The following is a 21,523-nucleotide window of genomic DNA, read 5'->3' as shown; positions in this document are numbered from 1 at the left end:
ATCTTTTACTAATACTTTTTAGAAAAAAAACAAGACAATAGCGATGTTTTGTTAATATATTACAATTATTAGCAGAAAAAAGATATAATAGAGAAGATCGTTGAAGACATTCACAACTCTGCGTCAAGGTCTACAGTAGATAAATTGATCCATTATTAATGGGAAACATGATATCATCCTATAAATAAATGACCAAAGACAACATATTTGTCCTTTTTCAGCCTTTATTTTCCATGTTGCTCAGTGGAAATTATGCATAAATACACATAAACATCGTCAAACATGTGAATAACTTGACGCAACCTTGGTAAACGGCTAAAAGTCCACCTAGACCTTTTATCTTCCAGTACAAAGACAGGCACATGTCTTTCCAGCGACTGATCTGTAACAAATGTACAAATATTGGAATTACAAAAAGGCAGCTGAATTGGTTCGGAGGGTATAAAATTGTAGTAGATATAAATAAAACCCAAGATGTGGCCCGAGTATGATGATGATTATGAATTCAAGGTGTTTGTTTGCTTCTGGAAGTGTGGCTGATGTGGCACATGAATGATTCGGTTAACACCAGACTGGGCTCTTGCATTGCTTCCTCCTCCAGAAACTCATCGAAATGGGACCACATTGAGACTAGAGGAGGTGTGACGATGCAGAGAGAGCATGTTACATTCAGGGCCAACACAAATTCAAATAACGTGATATCCCAACAAGCACATGGTAAATACATCATAGATACAACATCAAAGGCTGTGGCACTGTTCACCTAAAGGAGTTGATTGTGGTTGTAGTGTCTTTGGAGAAAAGACAAAGTCAAAGCAGTGTTTTTTGTTTCAGTAGGGCTTTGTCAACCATTACCATCCAAGATAAAGAGACAGACAGCAAAATCCTGGATATGATCAGCTGTGAAATAACACTAGACCAAGATATGAAAACATCAGTGTCCTCAATGATCCCAAATTAAAGATGTGCATTTATAGTCACTCTAAAGCTCATCATGGTACATCAAGTGCGGCTCCGTGCAGCTTAGAGATATTATAGAATATTTCTATATTCACGACTGAGGAATCACTCTTCTTTTTCACTTCACAGCCACAAATATTTAAGACGGCTTATTTGAACGACATACAAAGACTGTCGTTTGTGAGAACACAGTGAAACGTTTGTTTTAAAAACACATTAGCACTCACTTTTTAAGGCTTTTAAGTACAAACTGACATATCTCTCTCGCAAACACACATTCACGCAATCACTTGCACGCTGTGCTAAGAAAACAAACTAGAGACTACAAGACATCCAGTTGCCCTACGTGACCAAGCATATGACTACATTATCTATTGAGTAGCAATGTGCAACTAGGTCAGAATTAAAAAGGACAGATACAACCATTTAACTGAGAATGGTAATCGTGTGTCGAGCGCTTGTTCTGGGTTAATACGTGTGGTTTGAGAGAAGGTATCAAACTTAAGAGCTGAGGTACCTTCTTTTTCTGCAGATATGCGTCCTCACATGAGGATTTACCATAGTCCATTTTTCCCATGGCTCAATTTGTTTCACCACAGTAGCAGAGCTATAGTAACAATGTAGTTTACACGATGGCCAGGCTGAACCGGGATGTGCTGGCCTGTGGTAGGTTGGCATTCGGTAGTGTCTGTGGGATGCTGGGATGTTGCCGTCGTTCCCGGGTCATATCCTGCCTATCTCTTGGTCCTTCTCTTCGAGCAGATGAATGAGCTGACTGAAGATCTCCTTCACCGCGTCCATGTTGTCCACTGTGCTGCCCTCCAAAATCCAGCTCTTGCCTCGTGCCAGAGGTTCCAGCTCAAAATATTTCTTTATCTGTGGGATAAAGAAGTAAAACTTAGTTCGGTGGAGGCATCTTACACTATGAACTTGAGGTAAAAGGAAAAAAAAATGTTTAATTCTGATTGGTCGGGAACCATGTGAACAAACCAATGCTAAATGCAAAACAGTGGACATTTATAGAATAGATTAATGGGATAATAACAGGACAAATTTTGTGATGTAGGTAGTGCATCTAATTAAACTTAAAGGTTAATTAATTGGATACTTGGTAGAAGCTAGTTAAATTAGATGCCAACATTTTCAAACATTATTTAATCTTTTGCAAACCCAAAATGAATATTCACTATCATGCTGCACATTATTGATGCCTAAATTCTCTTGTATTATTGATTTTACTTTTTAGTGTTTTATTTTTTTATTTAGACAAACCGTATCAGTTATCAATCATAACATGACAATAATTAGCAAGTTTTTTTAATTACAATGCACCCAGCTTTGTAACAACCAAAATATGCAATTAGAGGAATGCGATATACCAATAGACACGATTAACTGTACAAATCTGTCAACCGAGAGATTTTAGACTCTCTTCTGTATCACAGTTACACGCTCATGTGATTTTGCTGTACTCTGGGTCATGAAAACGTACTGTGTGCATGTGTTTTAAAGCATTGCGGATTAAAAGAGAACAACTCATTTCGCTGTATGTGCGCACTGTCTGAAAGAAATTTCTGAAAGAAAGCATGTGCACTTGAAGACAGCACTCGTAGAGTGTGGGAGTTATTTTTGCTACTTACAGAACTTGAACTGTTAGCGTCTGTGTAGCGTCTACGTCACGGCTCTCAGCCCGCCCTCTGTTTGTTGATTGGCCGGCTGTTTTGGAGCCGGAGGAAAACTGGGAAATGTTCGCTATCTCAGACTGAGTACAGAAGCGAACTGAAAATTAGCGGAAGTACGAAGTCTGACGTAGTCAGGCTAGATCAGCATGTGATGTCCAATATAAAATCTGTTGCCCTAAACTGTTGCTGTAATTTACCTCATTTACGAATGAGACATGAATCAAATCTGCAACGCATTAGCTAACATGCTAACAAATGCTGTATTGGAGTTACCATGACTCGCTAGTTAACAACATTGCTAGCATGTGTTGGCTTACAATTTTTATCAAGGTAATTATCCAACTAATATTGTAGGACTGTACTAAAAATCCATCCTGAGATTTTAAACAAGAGTTTTTAACGAACATTTGGCTGGGGTTGTTATTTTGGAACAAGTTTCCCCTATTGACCAATAATAACGCAGGATAAATTGAATCTGTAAATATTCAGCCTGTGAATGAGTTCCAAAATAAAACAACTAGATCTTTATTCTACTGAAGTTAGCAAGTATGAGGTATCAGCCAAGAAATTCCAATGTATTAGCCAGGGGAATATGAGGACAAACTTGTAGCACTAGCGCCAGTCCTTTTCAACGGGGCAGAAATGGGAGGGGAGACAGGAATGCACACACACTGCACTGATCAGCGTTTGCTATGCTAGATGATGTGGAGGAACATTTGAGGTAACAACAGAAAAAAAATGCAAAAAAAAAATAAAAAAATAATATATTACAATCTTATGATTAGCAAACATGATAGACACAAAGACTTGAGGGACAGAAATGTCAGAATTGATCGCAGCATTACATGAGATAAGACTCTTCTGATTATAATCAGCTCTGTGTTTTCAGAATTTCCATGGCAACAACAGAAAGCAACAATCACAAATATTTCAACAAGAGCGATGTCCATGCTTGAAGCCCTTCAGGAAAGATCTACAACCATTTTATTAAAAATTTAAACAGCCAGGTGTAACATGTACAGTGGTCCCAAAAGGCATTTGGAAACTTCTGGATAGAAAAAAAACACCTAAAGGGACAATTCACCCAAAAATAAAGGCCTTCTGAAGCAAAGTAATCTCTAGCTTCCGCTAACTGTCATACACATGTACACGAGAGAGTAGCATAGGCGTAGCGTAAGCTCTGATGAGAATAAACTAGTTTACAGTAAAGGAAATCCAGTCTCCTCTTGGCTTATATTGCAATCCACCATCATTTTTCTTTATAAATCCTTTTTTGTTTTGTATACTCATCTGCACTGCCACATTTGTCACTTCTCACTGGAGCTTACACTACGTCCTACGTCATCCACTGGAACGCCACTCTCTCATCAATGCATGTATGACAGTTAGCGGAAGCTAGAGATTACGGTTTATGACATTTTAAGTATGGATATTTTTTTGTTTTTATGGATATTTTTCAAATGCATTGATTTGCTTAAGAAGACCTTTATTCACCCAGCAGAACTGTGTGGAGCACTTGTTATGATGGATGGATGCACTTTTTTGGGTTTCAAAATCTCGACCTCTATTCACTGCCAGTATAAAGCTAGGAAGAGCTTTTTAATATAACTCTTCTGAAAGAAGAAAGTCGTATACACCTAGATTGACTTGAGGGTAAATATAAAAATATAAAGAGTAAATATCGGGGTAATTTTCATTTTTGGGTGAACTATCCCTTTATTAATATGTCTGAATGTCATTGCATTAGATTCTCATTACTTTTAGAGCAATTTCTGTCCTGTCAAAGTAACCACAGGTGTATTTCTCTACTTTAACTATTAACATGTTCTACCAAGTATTCAAATTTTCATAATATTGAAAAAGCAATTTAGTTTTTCTGATTTCTCTTTAAAAAAAAACACTTTGAACAATATTTTTCTTTTATATTGTTTTACATTCATCAGTTAGAACTTAAAGGGATAGATAAATTGGGCCCATTTTACAGATATAAAATTTATAAAATGTGATTCTGGTCTTAAGTCATTGGGGTATATTTGTAACAATAGCCAACAATACATTGTAGGGGTCAAAATTACATATTTTTCTTTCATGCCAAAAATCATTTAGATATTAAGTAAATATCATGTTCCATGAAGATATTTTTTAAATTTCCTTCTCTAAATATATCAAAACTTAATTTTGGATTAGTAATAAGAACTTCTTTGGACAACTTTAAAGGTGAATTTCTCAATATTTAGATTCTTCTGCACTCTCAGATTCCAGATTTTCAAATAGTTGTATCTCTGACAAATATTGTTCTATCCTAACAAACCATACATCAATGGAAAGTTTATTTATTCAGCTTTCAGATTATGTATAAATCTAAATATCAAAAAATTGGCCCTTATGACTGGTTTTGTGGTCCAGGGTCACAAATATCTTTTGTGTGTACAGAGGGGAAAAAAAGGTCATAGAAGTTTAAAATGTCAAGAGCAAATGGTGACAGATTTATCATTATAGGCTGAACTAGCATGATGCCAAAAAAAACCTTGACCTTCGCATGAACAACAACAGCATCTAAACATCCAAAAATGTCTCCGTCAAAGTGATTTTTCCCCTCCAGGTCCTAATTTATGCTTGTGCCAAAATCGTTGACCTTTGACCTTGGGGGACTTAAAGAAGCCCAGAATAAATATGGAGTAAGCCACTAGCACAGGTGTGGAAAGTGAAGGCTGAGAGGTGCTCACATCATTCCCTACACAAAAGAAACACAAAATATGTTTCTCTTGTTTTGGCGGTGTTTCTGGAAGCCAGCCTGTCTCGTCACCTGATTGGTTCAGCCCCAAACCTCCCTGCTGTGGAGAAAGACCACCCCAATGGGAGCACTTCGTCAAGCCTGGCCTGTGATTCCATGTTTAAACTCACTCGCAGTGATGAAAATATGGCATCAGTGTCACATCTAGGAAGACTGAGCTTAACTGACAGCCAGCGGGAAGGGGCCAAAAAAGTTGTTGGAATTTTTTACTTCCCTTTGAGAGTGCAATAAGAGGAAAAAAATTAATGAAATAATCAAACAAAACATCCTTTGAGCCAAAGCTTTCCTATTATGCCAAGAATGTTGATTAAGATTTCCCTGTCTGGGACTTCATTGCTACAAAATTACACAATCCTGCTGCTTAAAAGAGCAAGAACAATCTTGGAACGTAAAGCCATATTTGTCTATTGTCTCACAGTGAAACCAAATCTAGACTTGAAAAGCAAAAGTAACATTTGCAGAAGACAGGAGGATTAGGACGGTCTGCCACTGACGTTCAGGAAAAGTACTTAAAATGATGATACAGATTGATACAGAGTGCTGGTATGTATGACGACAGCTGATGCAGCAAAATGTGTATCATCTATAAATTGCACAATAGCTAAAAAAAACTAGGCAGAAGGAATGGGTCAAAAAGAACAACTTTGGGCGGTGTTTATAACTTTTTTCGCACGTATATGTAAATTTGTAAACGGAAAGCATTTTTGTCTTGCATTTAAAAATAAAATCCTGTCCACACTGCACTACACTGTCCTATCATAAAGGCAAAAACACCAAAAAATGTAATCAAAAAAAAAAAAAAAGAAACATACTTCACTCTTTCCCTGCCCGTGTTTAAAAAAAAAAAAAACTGCAGGCATTTTTAATAATTTTAACGAAACCTTGGCCACCATGATATTTTGTTACATTAACATTTGAACTTGGCAAGCATGTGCTGAGAAAATTGCATTTCTGTAGTACATCTCAATTGAATTTACAACAATGATCAAAAAAGATGATACACGATTGCTGTTTCTGCTTTTTCACCATGTTGTGATTTAGGGATTCAATAAGGAGATGTGTAATAGTGCCCCCCTAAAATACAACAGTGGAAACAAAGAAAACCAGAAAATTGTGTCAATGGTGGAGACAGAGTTAAGAACATTTTGGCAATGTAAAATTTACTGATGCCGTATATGCATACTCCTCCGTATAGCGGTATAATAATAAAAAAAGCAGCATTTTGCTATCGTGGTCAGAATCCTTCTTGACGCACATTTTTATAATCAACTGTTGCCATGCACCCACAGTGCTCTTGATGTGATCCAAAATGTGTTTCACGTGTTCACACACATCAAGGAAAACAGCATTTTGAAGTGTTTTCCGAATCCTCTGTTTTCAGTGAACTAAAATGTTTACATGTGGATGGGAGGCCAAAACACAGCGCAAACTCAACGTTTCCATAAAAAAAGATCCATTTGTTTTGAATGGGATTTTAATTAGTGTGCTGTTAACATAGACATTTGTTTAACAGCAGATGCAATTATGTTCTGCAAATCAAAGCTGATAAAAAAAAAACTCAGTTAGGAAAATATCTATGTGGCTTAAGCCCCGTTTAGACAATTTTTTAAATGTCTGTTACAACAGTCACTGTGTCAGATTATGTAATTTGATTCATAAAATCTTGACGTGTCATGAACAAGAAACATGTCAGATGTTCATCATAAATTCAGGAGTATTGTTGCTGTAGCTCCACGAACATTTTCCTCCATTTTAAAATTACACCTAGCAGGACTGATACCATTGTCTCCCTTTCATTTCGGAATGTCTGAAAGCTTGTACAAAGGCGCTTCTGTGTTCCTATTGGCCAGAGTCATAACTGCGATGGAACTTGTTGTGTACGATGGGGAAAAAAAATTCAACACGCTAGTCTTTCTGTGTCAACGTCGTAAAGCATCACAGAGGCATTGTGTACTATGACACACTACATGAGAGGAAAGATTGAATCGTGCGTCCCAACGCCAATTGTCGTATACGAATGCCCACAACACCTTAAGTCAAGCAGATTGTGGTAAAATCGGCCTAAAATCATGTAATCTGAATGGGGCTTTAGATGACAATTAAAATGATTTGCAAACTGAAAAACAGAGCATAATACAATAAATGAAAACAATTGATGAAAAGTTGCCAATTTAACCATTTAATTATTCTTAAAAATAAAAGGATATCTAAATGTATCTATGGATGTTCTAAGAAACCAGATATCAGTCTCTGCACACAAATACGATTACACAAATTTAGGCGTGCATCCCTACAGAGAAACTTTGGCTAAGCTCAAGATGAAGCTTACCTCAGGACATGTGCAAGGCTCACATGGCGCCAACTAAATCTGCACGTTCTTCAAGCCAGATTGGCTTTTACACCTGGTTTACTGCAGATCTTTCTCTTTATGACATGTTTGGGTATGAAGCCTTTCCGGGGTCAGTGGGATAAACCCTTACTGGAGACAAGCCGTGACTAAATCACTTTGTCAGAGACCTGACTACTGATGCCCCTGCACAAAGTCAGAAGCTCACAGGTTCCAGGTCAGATGCCACGAACAAGTCTCTTGGCCTGTGCGCTTTCACAGTGTGTCTGCCTGGTCATAGAGCAGATTTACAGTAACTCAATTTGCATTAAGCTTGACAGTTCACATCTGGATTTGCAACACGATAAAAAGGAGCTGAGATTGAGCTAATTAACTGCAGCATTGCAGGACCTCAAGGTCTCTTATTGGTCAAACTAGCCAACCGCCAATCAGTTGAACTCTTGCCCTGTGCATTTGTGAGGATCACTACCACAAAGAAAGAACATATGTCCACAGATGCACTGCCTAAGGCACTGACAGGTGACCTGCTGGCGAGCCCACATTAACAAACCTGCTTAAACTATGATACATCTGATATCCATCAGACTCTGAACTTTATATGCTTAACCGCACACACAGACCCCACTGCAGGCCTGCTCCCCAAAAAGGGAGAAATTCCCCAATGGAAGTGCTAATTTCTTAAGCATACTGCAAGTGTTACCATTGGGAGAGTCGTTTTGAGGATCACAGCACAGTGAGTTTCTAAAGATAGGAATGCGTAAGCATTGTAATATTCATCAATTTTGAAGAGAAAAACATTACAAATTTTCAGTCCAAAGATGGGGTTGAAGCAGACTGCTATAAAGAAACGGTGAAGAGCACACCTCCTCCCCCAAATACTGAGACTCTGTCCAGTTGTTTTGTGGAGCTCTAGTTTCTGTTATTCATATGTTAAATCAGGCTCATTCCATAGCAAACCACAGCAGTTCCATGGGCCCCCCTCTATTCACATGCTGGAGGCTGCACTCCCTTTCTGAAGAGATTTCCTCATATTAATAAATCGAACAGTATTTCATGCAGGGCAACGAAGGCCCTGTCGCTGGGGATTCCTCAGTGAAGAAACATTCCTGAAAAAGTAGCTCAGAACAAGAGCTTCAGCCAAAATCGTGTTCAAGTTTCAAAACAAAAAGTGCTGGCCAAGCAATATGGGTATACATGTGCATGTATTAGAGGTGTATACATGTGCGTTATGTATTGCTCAATCTCTCTTGACAGGAATGTCTTTGCGAATTTAGAACATGAACAAAGAGACAAAGCTGCAACAGACAGATAGTTTAAGCTGTCAAATCCAGTGCAGAACAAAATGTATTGCACTCACTGGATCTCTCCATGCACCTGAGATGAAAAAGCGCCATCTGCTCCAATGCCATGACTGTCAACCCCAAACAATAACTTCCCATCGTCATGACTAGTGTTAGTCGGCTCTTATGTAAGCATGTGTTTGAGTTACGGCGATGACTGAAGTGAAGTTCAGAGTTCTCAAAACTCACATAGTCTGGCTCCAAAACATTAGGAACATATTAAAAGGAGCTGAACCTGGCCCCCTGGATATCTTCAACAACACTTTACCTAAACATAATCCAACCGGGAGCCCCAGGCCATATCATTGCTGATTCATAGACAAAAATTCTAATCTTGATATTACGCCAATAAACAGTCATCCATAAGATATTTCACTTTCCTTTACAGGTTCACACCCTTCTAGCGTGACATGCTCAAATGCAAATGTTAGGCAAGGCCTGCTGTTCAGACTCACAAGACTGCAAATCAAATTGGTTAAAAATAACCAATTGTAACTGTTGCTCATGAGAGACATGATTCAATTAGAGTGCATGTTGCAGGCCAAATGTGGTCTGCAAAAGTAAAAATGGTCTATTACAAGATGAGCAATCTGGTGCCCTTTTTCAATAAATTAGACGTGTGCCCATTCTTACAACACTGCGGATCATAAAAACAGTTCCATACCAGCCCTCAATGATTGCCAGTCTAGAATCAGGAGTCTGCTTAAAGACTATAGAATATCCAAGACATGTCATTAGTAAAGTTGTGAATGGAGAAAAATGCAATGCTCAATATGAAATATACAATCCTTCCCTGGTTGTGCTGATTTAAATCTAGTGGGTCTGGTGTAGGAGATTGGGTGCTTCTGAATTTTCTCAGTGAACTGTTGATGGAAAAAGCTGAGGCTTTAAATGGATAGTTCAAGTTGTTCCAAACCCATAAGACCTTTGTTCATCTTCAGAACACGATGAAATCCAAGAACTTTCTGACCCTCCATTAAAAGCAACTCAACTACCATGTTCAAGACAAAGAAAGGTAGCAAGGACATTGATAAAATAGTCCATGTGACATCAGTGGTTCATTCACAAAAGCTGACACAGAAGAGAAGAAACTGGTGGGTCTTTGATGAGCAGCTGACCTTCAAAGACCACATTGCAAAGACTGCTTGATCTTGCAGGTTTGCATTGCACAACATCAGAAATATCAGGCCCTTTCTAATGGAGCATGCTGAGCAATTTCTTGTCCAGGCCCTTGTCATTTCTAGGCTGGACTACTGCAATGCTCTTCTGGCTGGACTTCCATCAAGCACAATAAAAACTCTACAAATGATTTAGAATGCAGTGCCACAACTGGTCTTTAACAAGCACAAAAGAGCCCATGTTATACCTCTCTTTATCTCCTTGTACCGGCTACTGGTTGCGGTTCACATCAAGTTCAAGACATTGATGCTTCCATATAGAGCAGCCACATGCTCAGCACCCGCCTACTTCCACTCACTATTACGAATCGACATCAAGTCTTGAGATCCGCTAGTGAGCGACGCCTCATGGTACCATCAGAGAGGCTGAAAATCACTTTCCAGAACATTCTCATTCACCATTCCTGGCTGGTGGAATGACCTTCCCACCCCTATCCGAAGGCTGAATCCCTGACCATTTTCAAGGGACAGCTGAAAACTCATCTCTTTCGACACTTACTTGACTTCATCCTAAATAAAATTGTAAAAAAAAAATTAAAACTTTGTCCTTCTCTTTATTTATTCCTTCCCTATCTAGCTTGTTCTTATTTGAACAAATGCCTGAAACTTGGTATTACGAGCATTTCCTGTGTCTTGGACCCTCATTAAGAAGAACAGCTTTATGTATTTCACAATTATAAGTCGGTCTGGATAAAAGCGTCTACAAAATGACTAAATGTAAATGTGATGGGGGGGGGGGGGAGTCAAAACATTACAGAAGATAGTCTATTACTTCTAAATGTATAGAATCTGGCTTCAGAAGTAGACATTCAACCAAGACTGCCTTGCAGTCCTAAAACTGGCAAGAGCGGAATCCAAATCTTCAATACTTATCTTGCTTGATCTGTCCGCTGCTTTTAACACAGTTAACCACCACATCCTCCTGTCAACCCTACTGACATAGGGCATCTCAGGAACCGTACTCAAGAGTCTTACCTATCAGATAGTTCCTTCAAAGTATTTTGGAGAGGTTAGGTGTCCAAGTCGCAACATCAAACTACTGGGGTGCTTCAGGGCTCAGTTCTTGTACCATTTCTCTTCATTCAGAAACATGGCTTTTCATACCACTGCTATGCTGATGACAATCAACTCTACCTCTCATTCCATCCTGATGATGATCAGCTTGTCTAACAGACATTTCTTACTGAATGAAGGACCATCTCCTTCAACTCAACCTTGCCAAGACAGAACTGCTTGTGGTTCCAGCAAAACCATCGTTTCATCACAATTTCACCATCAAGTTAGGAACATCAACCTTAACTCCTTCAAAAATAGCAAGAAACCTAGGATTTATGATTGATGATCAGCTAGCTTTCTCAGACCACATTGCTAAAACTGTCAGGTCCTGCAGATTTGCTTCATTCAACATTAAGAAGATCAGGCCCTTTCTTTCGGAACATGCTGCACAACTCCTTGTTCAAGCTCTTGTTCTGTCCAGGCTGGACTATTGCACTTATCTCTTGGCATGTCTTCCAGCCAGCCATATCAAACCTTTAAAATTAAGATTGCGTACAGATTTTTTGAGATGTGTTGATGCCATGAAATGCAAAATCAAACGTCGCTTTGGATAAAAGCGTCTGCTAAATAACAATGTAAATTATGGGGTTTTTTTATGTACAAAATCTTGATAGCATTAATAGCAGACCTCGGGGAACAGTACAAAATAATAAAAAAAGGCAGTTCATGACTGCTTTAAAATTTGTAGTAAGGAGTAGTTCTGAACATTACAACAAAAACTCTACAACTACAAACACTTCTGCTCATGGTGCTCTCCTATCAAGCTAATCTCCAAATCAGGTGTGTTAAATAAGAGAGACAATCAAAATCTGCAGAGTTCTGAATTCCCAGAATCAGGACTGAAAACTACTGTTGTGCGTATGTTGGGCTATACGGAAAGTATCCAGCCATATAATATGAAAAATAGAGACATTTATCAAAGAATATACAAGATACAAAAACAATTTACATAGGATAATGGTGCCTCAGTCTCCTATAAAGGTTATTTTAGTTTGAAGCAAAGTCACAGAGTGCCAAATTTGGGCTGTAGATAGGGCCCTATGACTTCCGTGATATGGAAAATGCAGACGGATTCACAAAACCGAGTAATAAAAATGGAATTTACTATATAACACAGAATATCACAGAATTTCAAATAAGTTCAAAATTTCAAAATTTTAGATAAGTAAATCAATCAAAATCCGACACGAACTGTCTGTGAATATTAAGCCACAAAACATATTGTTATTCATATGTAAAACTATTTAAAAATGAATCCTGCAGGTTCTCCGCTTCTTAGTGTGAATGAATGGCGCAGGTGTACAGTTTCGTTTACTACACACGTCCATGTGACGCTCATGTTGTTTTCAGCCTTTGCCACCTCAGTATATGAGTACATGAACATAATCTAAAGAACTGCTCTGAGAGTCACTTGAAGAGCATGTTTTGGCAAAAAATTCTGCATGAGATAAACAGGCACAATTTTGTGATGAAGCTGCCAATAACACAGTTGCCCATAGCTGTGGCTGTTTTCGTCGTGTTACATCACTCACCTCATATTTTTCATATTACATGGCTGGATACTTTCTGGAAAGACCTCATGGTTTGAAGAGAAATGAGAGAATTTGCAAAGGATTAAGAATTACTAATATGTAAATATGACAAGAAATGCTAAATGCTGAGTTTAAAAAATATTCAATTAGACATCAGCATTCAGTGCTGACGCCATCAGAAACGTGGATGCAGCCAAGAACCAGCACCATCTCTGAAGTAAAGCAATGTGGGGTGATCAAGGGACACTGGGATCTGTAAAACAATGGATTGTGTTGCTCACACATGGTGGTACCTTAAGACACATCTTCTAGATCTCCTCTGTCAATACTTCTGAGCTTTTGGAGCACTGCCTTGCTTGTGCTCTATTCAGACGGTGGGCATCATCTGCCAGACGGTACGTCACACGTCCGTTCAAAGTTCAGAGGAAAGAACATTAATTGCCATCATGAAACTATAAGATGTTCCAGCACATGATGTTTCCCTTTGAAATGCTTTGTACACCACAATAAATTATTTACCATGATCTCGCTGACAACTTGTTCTCGAGTTGCTTGCTGTAATCTCAATAAAGCACTGTCCAAAAACCACACAATTGGACTGAAAGAATTTGGGTAGTTCAACTGCATCATTTATCCAGGATCCATGACTATATGGTCTTGAAGCAGATGGCTGCTGGTTGTTCAGACACTGGGCACTGCCACCAGACAGAAGTACTCCATGTGGCAGCACCAGTGACCTCTCCCAGCAGAATGCCCTGAGTCAGGCTGCCAGCCGAGACACACAATAATGTCTGGCCAGAATGTTTCTTTCCAGGCCAGACAGAATACAGAGTGCACCCAGCCAGACAGTTCTACCACAGTTCAGTCTCCTTCAGGCAAACAAGATGGCCTTTGTCTTCACATCTCAAACACATCTTTCAGGATGAGGAAAAATTCCTCCCCCAAGAAAACATTCAATTGATGGCGCCTGATGGCAATGAGGACTTCAAGATTTTCCTCACCCAAAGTATTTTAGAGATTCACAACAAACCACTCAGGACTAGTTACATAAAGTGCCTTAAGGTATGTTGTACATCTTATTGCTCAATGTTGGTCAACACGTTGGGACTCAATTCTATTGTATAGCTAAATGAATTTGGCGCGCAAGCAGTGTCCAGGAATGAGAGTATTCTTGAGAAAGCAGGGTGTGTGAGTATTGAAAATGAGAAAAGCAAAAGGGTCAGTGAGGACATAAGAGGAGCAGATAAGCCAAACACCAAACATGTTTGTTTTCCAGCTCTCTATGCAAGGAAAGCGATGTAAAATGACACATGCATTCATTAGCGGAGAGGAATCGAAGATCTGATCTGGTCATCAGAAACAGGTCCAATTCTGGAGCTTGGGGGTCTGTGTGTGTCTCCCACTCATGTTGGTTCTGTGTGCATCCATCTCCATCAGTCATAACTTTATTAGAGCCAGATGTTACGGGTGCCCTGTCTACTTCCAGAGCCGTGGTAATTTTATTATTACTCTAAATCACAACCCAGTGAGATCAGCCACGGGAGAAGGGGAGGGGGACTGGGTCATGCAGGGGAAAACCGGGCAGTTCTGTTTAAGGTAAGACATTGACCCCTTCCATTACCACACGAGGGGGAGCTGCTTCCAAAGAGCAAATGGGGAGACGGGGGCAGTAAATTACACCGGAGACTGTGACTCTGCTGGGTAGAGTTTCAACTGCCAAGCCCTTACATTTGAGGACCATAGAGCTCCAGGGGTACCATATATCAAAGATACAAGAGTCTTTCTCTTTAGCATGAGGAAGGGATTTAAAAAGTACACACACACACACACCTGTAATAGTCAACATTAAAGTGTTGCTTTGAAAAAATCATTTCTTTAGAATTGTAAGACTGGTTTAGAATTGTAGCTCTGCTTAAGTCAGATTTTCTGGCGATCAAAGCCAAATTATGTCAAATTAGACAAACGTCAATATGGACAGGTTATGCAATCTCCAAAAGAATGAGCAAAACTATGTAAGTAAATCAGACAATATTAAAATATAGGATGAAACAAGGATTAAATATGTATATTTACTTTAGTATATAAAGCTTAAAAGGTGGCTTGAAATAGAAACCCTATTTCTATTCACCCTACATGCATATGTTCCTTTTTTTTTAGAACAATAATTTTCAATCTAAAGCAATTCTGTTACATTGAAATTTTTGCTCATGAATATTGATGACATGATATGATGTCTGACTCATAGTCTTAACTGATTTGGCAAACGCAGAAAAAGTAATTCGTCATAGGAGAATGCTGAGGCTCTAAATGGATAGTTCAAGTTGTTCCAAACCCATAAGACCTTTGTTCGTCTTCAGAACACAAACTACGATGAAATCCAAGAGCTTTTCTGACCCTCCATTGAGAGCAACTCAACCAATGTTCAAGGCAAAGAAAGGTAGCAAGGACATTGATAAAATAGTCCATGTGACATCAGTGGTTCATTCACAAAAGCTGACACGGAAGAGAAGAAACTGTTGAAAAAAGTTATTTTTGTTTTCTTTGCACACAAAAAGCATTCTCGTAGCTTCATGAATTTCATCAATCATCAATTTAACGATGTTCTTACTACCTTTCTGGACCTTGAAATATATCTTAATTTGTGTTATGAAAATAAATAAAGGTCTTATAGGTTTGGAACAACATGAAGGTGAATAATAAATGACAGAATTTTAATTTTTTTTGCACTAACCCTTCAAGTCGTCATTTTACACGGTTGGCTACTTTTTTTCTTTGCAATGTGGCCAGGCAAAACAGAAATCTTAAAGTGGAGAGAGTCCTGCACAAAATATAAAGATAAGAATGTTAAGAATTAATTAGTAATATTAATAAATTATCATGAATAAATATATGAATACATTTCAATGTTTGACATTTCTGTTTACTTTTGCTACTGTGCTGAATTGCCACTTTATGTCCAATATCAACCTGAGTCCTGAAGCGAAACCAGTCAAGAGCCACTGGTCTAAAGATTCACTGGACTCTAGTATCTTTGTATAACCAAAATGAGAAAGAAGATAGAGTGGGGAAAGGAGCAAAAATGGACAGCACCAATCTTTCCCACAGCAAGTAACATGAGAGACTGAGGAAGGGATGTAAAGCCAGACAGACACCCAGACAGTGGAGTGAGTGTGTGTGTGTGTGCGTGTGGTATGAGGGAGAATGGTGTTTCTCCTGCTGATCAGACACTGGCCTTGGCACCCAGCACTGAAAACCATGCCAATGTCGGCTGAGCAAATTCCGAGCCCCCGAGGAATACAACAAACGGGTCTGTTGTTCGGACCCAGATTGCTGTGTGACCACGAAGGACACAGATTCCAGGTCTGTACTGACTGAACTGAGCCGGTCTCTCACATCACTTCTTGGATCTAGTCTTTTGTTAACATGCTAACTGAATGGTACTAACTGGCTAACTGGCTTTTCTCTTCTAGATCTTCATCAATTTTGTGTTGTCACAACTTTTTCCCATCCATTTGGCTCTAGATTGTCAACAGTGCAGTGGTTTGACGACAGATTTCCAAATCTGCGAGAACAGAAACTCCTCGTTCCCTTTCGAATCTCATTAATCAAAATATGCTTTGTATAGTTACATTTGTCCCCTTAAGCAACCTTAATTACAGCCTCTGGTCTAATTGGCACACAAGAAGGAGAGAATTATACATTATTTTTCATGTGGTTGTTTAGACAGTAATGCATTGGTTTATTCAGTTTCGGTACAATAGGTCCCTACTGCCACATTTTTAATCACTTGTATTATTCTCACAGTCAAACATCTCAACAGGTCCCAAATATGCTTTTCGTCTCATCTTCATAAAGAGCAAAGAAAACAGAGTCATAAATCTAGCAGTCAACACAAACGGGTTCTTTTGAAATTCAATTTTTTTTCAGTTTCTCCTGCGTCATATTGTATGCAAGACAGCAATTTTACACTTGACCAGATCTAATCCAAACACAGTTGGACAAAACGGAGTCTCAAGTTGTGTGCTAATAACCATATATGCTGTTTAGTGATATGAGAAAATATTTTCAAATTTGATTAGTCATTGGGTTGTATGAATGATTAGTCAACTAGTCGTATTTAGTGCAACCTGGCTAAAAATCATTAAAGATAAACATTTAAATCCAGATAAACTTCATTAATCAACCATTTGGTTGGAGGACAACTAGTTAGTCCTCTTGCTCCTGCTCAACCCTAATCCAACAAAAAACTATGCTCAGTCATCTCAAACTCATCTCATAGCAGTAACCTACTGTAAATTAAAAATATTGATGTGCTAATGTCAAAAGACAAACTATAGTAAAAGCAATCGAGACTCAAATTTATGAAGAATAAGTGCAAGTCTTGTCACCAGTCAGTAGTAATTTATTTAGGATTAAGTATAAATTGAAATAAAACAATCATTCACCTCTGCAAACTACACGCTATCTTTAAAATATCAGGTTTACCATTTTTTAAGAATCTGCATGATGGAAAATACACAGCTGCACGCATATTTTGGGAAGGGGGTTCCTCGCAAGGGGGTCATCATATTTGGAGTTCCCTGGCAATAAAATATTTGCAAACTCTTGACATAGGTGGATTACTTAGTAACCTTAGAAGTACGGAAATGTTTACTGGAATCAAAAGCATTATGAAATGGTCATTCAGGGCAAGACAGATGATCCATCACAGTTCACACCCTGAAATATAAAACAAAACAGGTTGATGCTGGCGCACAGGCCACTTCCATGCAAACCACATTGCGATGCAGACCTTCATTTGATACATTCAGCAATTTATATCTGGCAAAAATGAAAAACGATCTGAAATGTCTCCACAGAATAGCATGTGCAGATGAAGTAGTACAGAGGGAGGATTGTATTTCAAGATTACATTTAACAGCAAGGCTTTTGGCTGAAGACTTGTGGACTTAATCAACAAATGGAGCGGTGTGGCAAGTAAACAGTCCAAAAAATAAAAATAAGAAAATACTTTTTGGTTTATTTATATAAAGCCTCAAAGGTACATTTAAATAGCGGTGAAGCTGAAAAACAGCTTGATGTAATTTGTCACCCATAAACTTTTTCATAACAGTGGATTTTTTTTTTTTTTAATGCTGGCAGCAACTTTATCTCTTATAATGACCAAAAAATATTTGACCCGTTCACTTTCTGTTTTCTACACTGTGGATCTTTTCTTCTTTCAAAAAATGCCCATAGGAGGTCCAGGAGATCTGATCCAGTCTGAAATCGATTGAGAGCAATTTAATGGAAAACAAGCTGGTCAGGACCGATATTGTGTAACCCAAGTTTTATCTCCAGCAAGGAGAGCGAGTGTCGCTGCCAACTGAAAAGCCCCGTTTTGACACTCATCAGTGAACTGGGATGTGTTATTCTCCAAAGGCAGATATTTACTGCTCACTCAGGACCACTTCTCAGCCAGTTAATTAGCGCTCTGTGCATTGGGTGATACCCTGCAGCCCGTGGACCGATTTCTCCACTCGGAGCAGATGTGCGCGCATGCACGTTCACACACGGACACACAAACCAACACGCATGGTATCAGCCAAATAACACACACAGACACCAAATCTTTCAGGAAAAGACGCACAGGCTGAGTAATTCAATCCTCCAAACATAAAAGTGACAAGGGGACCATTAAAATAGAAATGTGACAGCAGAGACATGCCACACATTCCAAATGTTTGCGATTACCAACAGCGGCCAGCAATTAATCTGAATTTCGATGCCACTTGCTTTTGAAACGATGTTTGAAAGAATCTCAAATAGAGTCATCGGTAAAATGAATACACTCTTATGAGATGGGACAACAGCTGTAGTGTTTCCCCACACCACCAGTGTTTTGGGCTCGCAACAATACAAAGACTTATTGTCAGGATAGCCTGAGAAAGTGGGTAAGCTGGGTGCTGCAGATCTGTGGGAGAATGTCTTGTGGCCTGTCAGTGTTTGCAAACAACAATCGAATCCTCTGAAACAGACAGAGCTGCCTAAAGTTGTCATTTAAAGGAGTGGTTCAATTTCAGAATGAAAATTCTGTCACCATTTACTCACCGCCAACTTGTTCCAAACCTGTATCAGCTTCTTTCTTCTGTTGAACACAAAAGAAGATATTTTGAAAAATGTTGGGATCCAAACAGTTGATGAGCACCATTGACTTGCATAGTATTTTCTTTCCTACTATGGAAGTCAATGGTGCTCATCAACTGTTTGGATCCAAACATTTTTGGAACAAGTGGGATGAGTAAATGGTGATAGAATTTTCATTCTGAAAGTGAACCACTCCTTTAAAGGGTTAGTTCACCCCAAAATGAAAAATCTGGCATCATTTATTCACCCTCACGACTTTCCAAACCCATCAGATTTGTTCATCATCTGACAGATTTCTGTCCCTCACTGAAAGAACCAATGAGTTTTGTTCTTGTGCATCCAGTAAAGTGTGGTTGAGCTTCTATTTATGCTCGCTGATCAATGTTTATGTGAATAAAAGCCTAAATTAAATCTGTTCATCACATAAACTGATCATGTCTCTTCAGAAGACTTGGATCAGTCTCCAATTCCTTTTTTGACATCTTTACGAATGTTTTCAAGTTTCAAGTTTATCTCAGGTTTTATTTAAAAATATCTTAATTTGTGTTACAAAGATTAACAAATTTTGTATGGGTTTAGAATGACATGATGGTGAATAAACTATGGCAATTTTCATTTTGGGGTGAAATAATCATTCAACATTTACAATAAATATCTCAAAAGTGGTACACATTTTTGTATCTCAGCAAAGGTCTAAAGATGTGGTTGCATTTACCATTCTTCTGTTAATACTGTTGGAGAAAAAAGCAGGATCAGGAAATGAACGTAAGGGTAAAACATTCCTCACGTGAAAAGTTCCATCGTTTTTTTTTTCCCTTGAAAGCATTCCAAAATTTTGCTAAAGTGAGCACAACATAAAAGTGACAAAAAAAGAAAGAAAACATAACGTTAAATATGGTGGCTATGGTCCCGCTGTAAAGTTTTCATAAACGCATACATTTTTGGGGGGATTTTATAGGATTTGAGCTAAAAAAAAAAAAAAAATTACCAATATTGTTGCCAAATTATTGTTTTAATAAGACAATATTTTGCTTTAAAAGGGACTTTGGATTTAGGAAACCTCTTTAATTCTGTCATCATTTACTCGCCCATAATATCATTCCAAACCCGTATGACTTGCTTTCATCTGCTGAACATATTCAATGAACATGAACAGATATTTTAAATATATATATTTTTATACATGTAATTCATGTTTGGGGCCCTGCTGACTTTTATTTCATGGAAGAAAGTGAGTCATACAGGTTTAGAATGACATGAGATGGCTCTTGAATGGAGTGTATGACCATTATATGATGATGATGGGAGGTATAAAGCGAGTATTAGGTTGGTTTTAGTACAAAGGGGGCGGCAGGCTTGTCCCAGTGGTTGGCCAGTACGATGATGGGAAGTATTAAGCGAGTGTAAAGTTACGGCTCGTTCAGAGCGGGTGGCAGGTTTGTTTTGGCCGTTAGCCAGGGTGAGGAAGGGAAGTGTTAAGCGAGTATTAGGTTACCTCTTGTACAGAGCGGGCAGCAGGTTTGTCCTGCTGGTTGGCCAGAATGAGGAAGGGAAGCGTGCAGAGCTGCGGATGCTGCAGGGCAGAGTGGAGCTCCGTACGCGCCACCTCCAGGTCCTCCTCCGACGAAGCACTGTCCAAAACAAACACCACCCCCTGAGAGCCCTGGTAGTACCGGCTCCAGTACTTTTTAATTGAATCCGCTCCTGCAACACAAAACACAAATTCACACCATCAGGATCGCAGCGAGGAAGTCATAACATTTAATACACACATTAACCCCTTCGCCGAGAAAAAAAAGGTGGTTTTCCTGTCCGAAATAAATCAGACGCCAAAAACCAGGCAAAACTCTAAACAAAAAGCACAATGAGAAACTTTCTGGCAACTGAGTGGGAAACGGACTACAGCGTGTTTCGACACAGCATCAGTTCGAACATTGCTGGAATGCATTTGGTGAGGACCCAGACCTCCTTTCAAAAATCATTGCGGATATTGCATTATGTATTTTTATGACTTCAAGAACACATGCCAACTCGCACTCTCGCTTGGGGAGGCCTGTGGGAAAAGCCGTGTCCAAATGAAGAGCGCTCGATGCAACAAGTCGACCCTGAGAGCATATTAAAATGGTTTCTTTCTGATGGCCAGTCTACAGCACAGTTCAAATGGGCCCACTTTTACAGTGAACATATGGTTTCTCTTGTGCACAGCAATTTGGGGGTACAAAAATGTGGCCACCAAGACACACAAGCACAGCATGGCTTTGGTTAAAGTGAGTCACTGCGGGGCTGTACCCTAACCGTGAAAAAACAGAGACCAGTTTGTCTATACCTCTGGTCCTTGTGAGTCTCCCGAATGGAATTTGTCGTATTAATTACTAGCATGACTCACCCGCGTCATATCCTATGACGAGGAGTCCTAAAAAGTAGCTTTATTTCTCTGTATTCATCTCGAAGCATGAAATAATAAACAGAATGCTTTTCGAAAAGGTGGCGTCTTAAATCAATGCCAGA

General features: G+C 38.9%; 1 protein-coding gene across 3 annotated transcripts in view; it reads right to left on the bottom strand.

The window, feature by feature from the left end:
- Positions 1-206: 206 nt before the first annotated feature.
- arl15b (ADP-ribosylation factor-like 15b) overlaps positions 207-21,523 on the bottom strand; it is a 43,149-nt gene continuing 21,832 nt past the window's right edge. For all 3 annotated transcript variants that reach the window (XM_052567793.1, XM_052567792.1, XM_052567794.1), the window contains 2 exons: positions 20,511-20,719; positions 207-1,836 (listed from right to left, as the gene is read on the bottom strand). In XM_052567793.1, coding sequence (XP_052423753.1) covers positions 1,684-1,836; positions 20,511-20,719 — 362 coding nt within the window. In that variant the 3' untranslated portion in view covers positions 207-1,683. The remainder of the gene's footprint in view (positions 1,837-20,510; positions 20,720-21,523) is intronic.

The sequence above is a fragment of the Carassius gibelio genome, chromosome B10 (assembly GCF_023724105.1).
Source record: "Carassius gibelio isolate Cgi1373 ecotype wild population from Czech Republic chromosome B10, carGib1.2-hapl.c, whole genome shotgun sequence".
Lineage (NCBI taxonomy): Eukaryota > Metazoa > Chordata > Actinopteri > Cypriniformes > Cyprinidae > Carassius > Carassius gibelio.
Note: the sequence above shows the minus strand (reverse complement) of the source record. Positions and strands in the feature narration are given on the sequence as shown.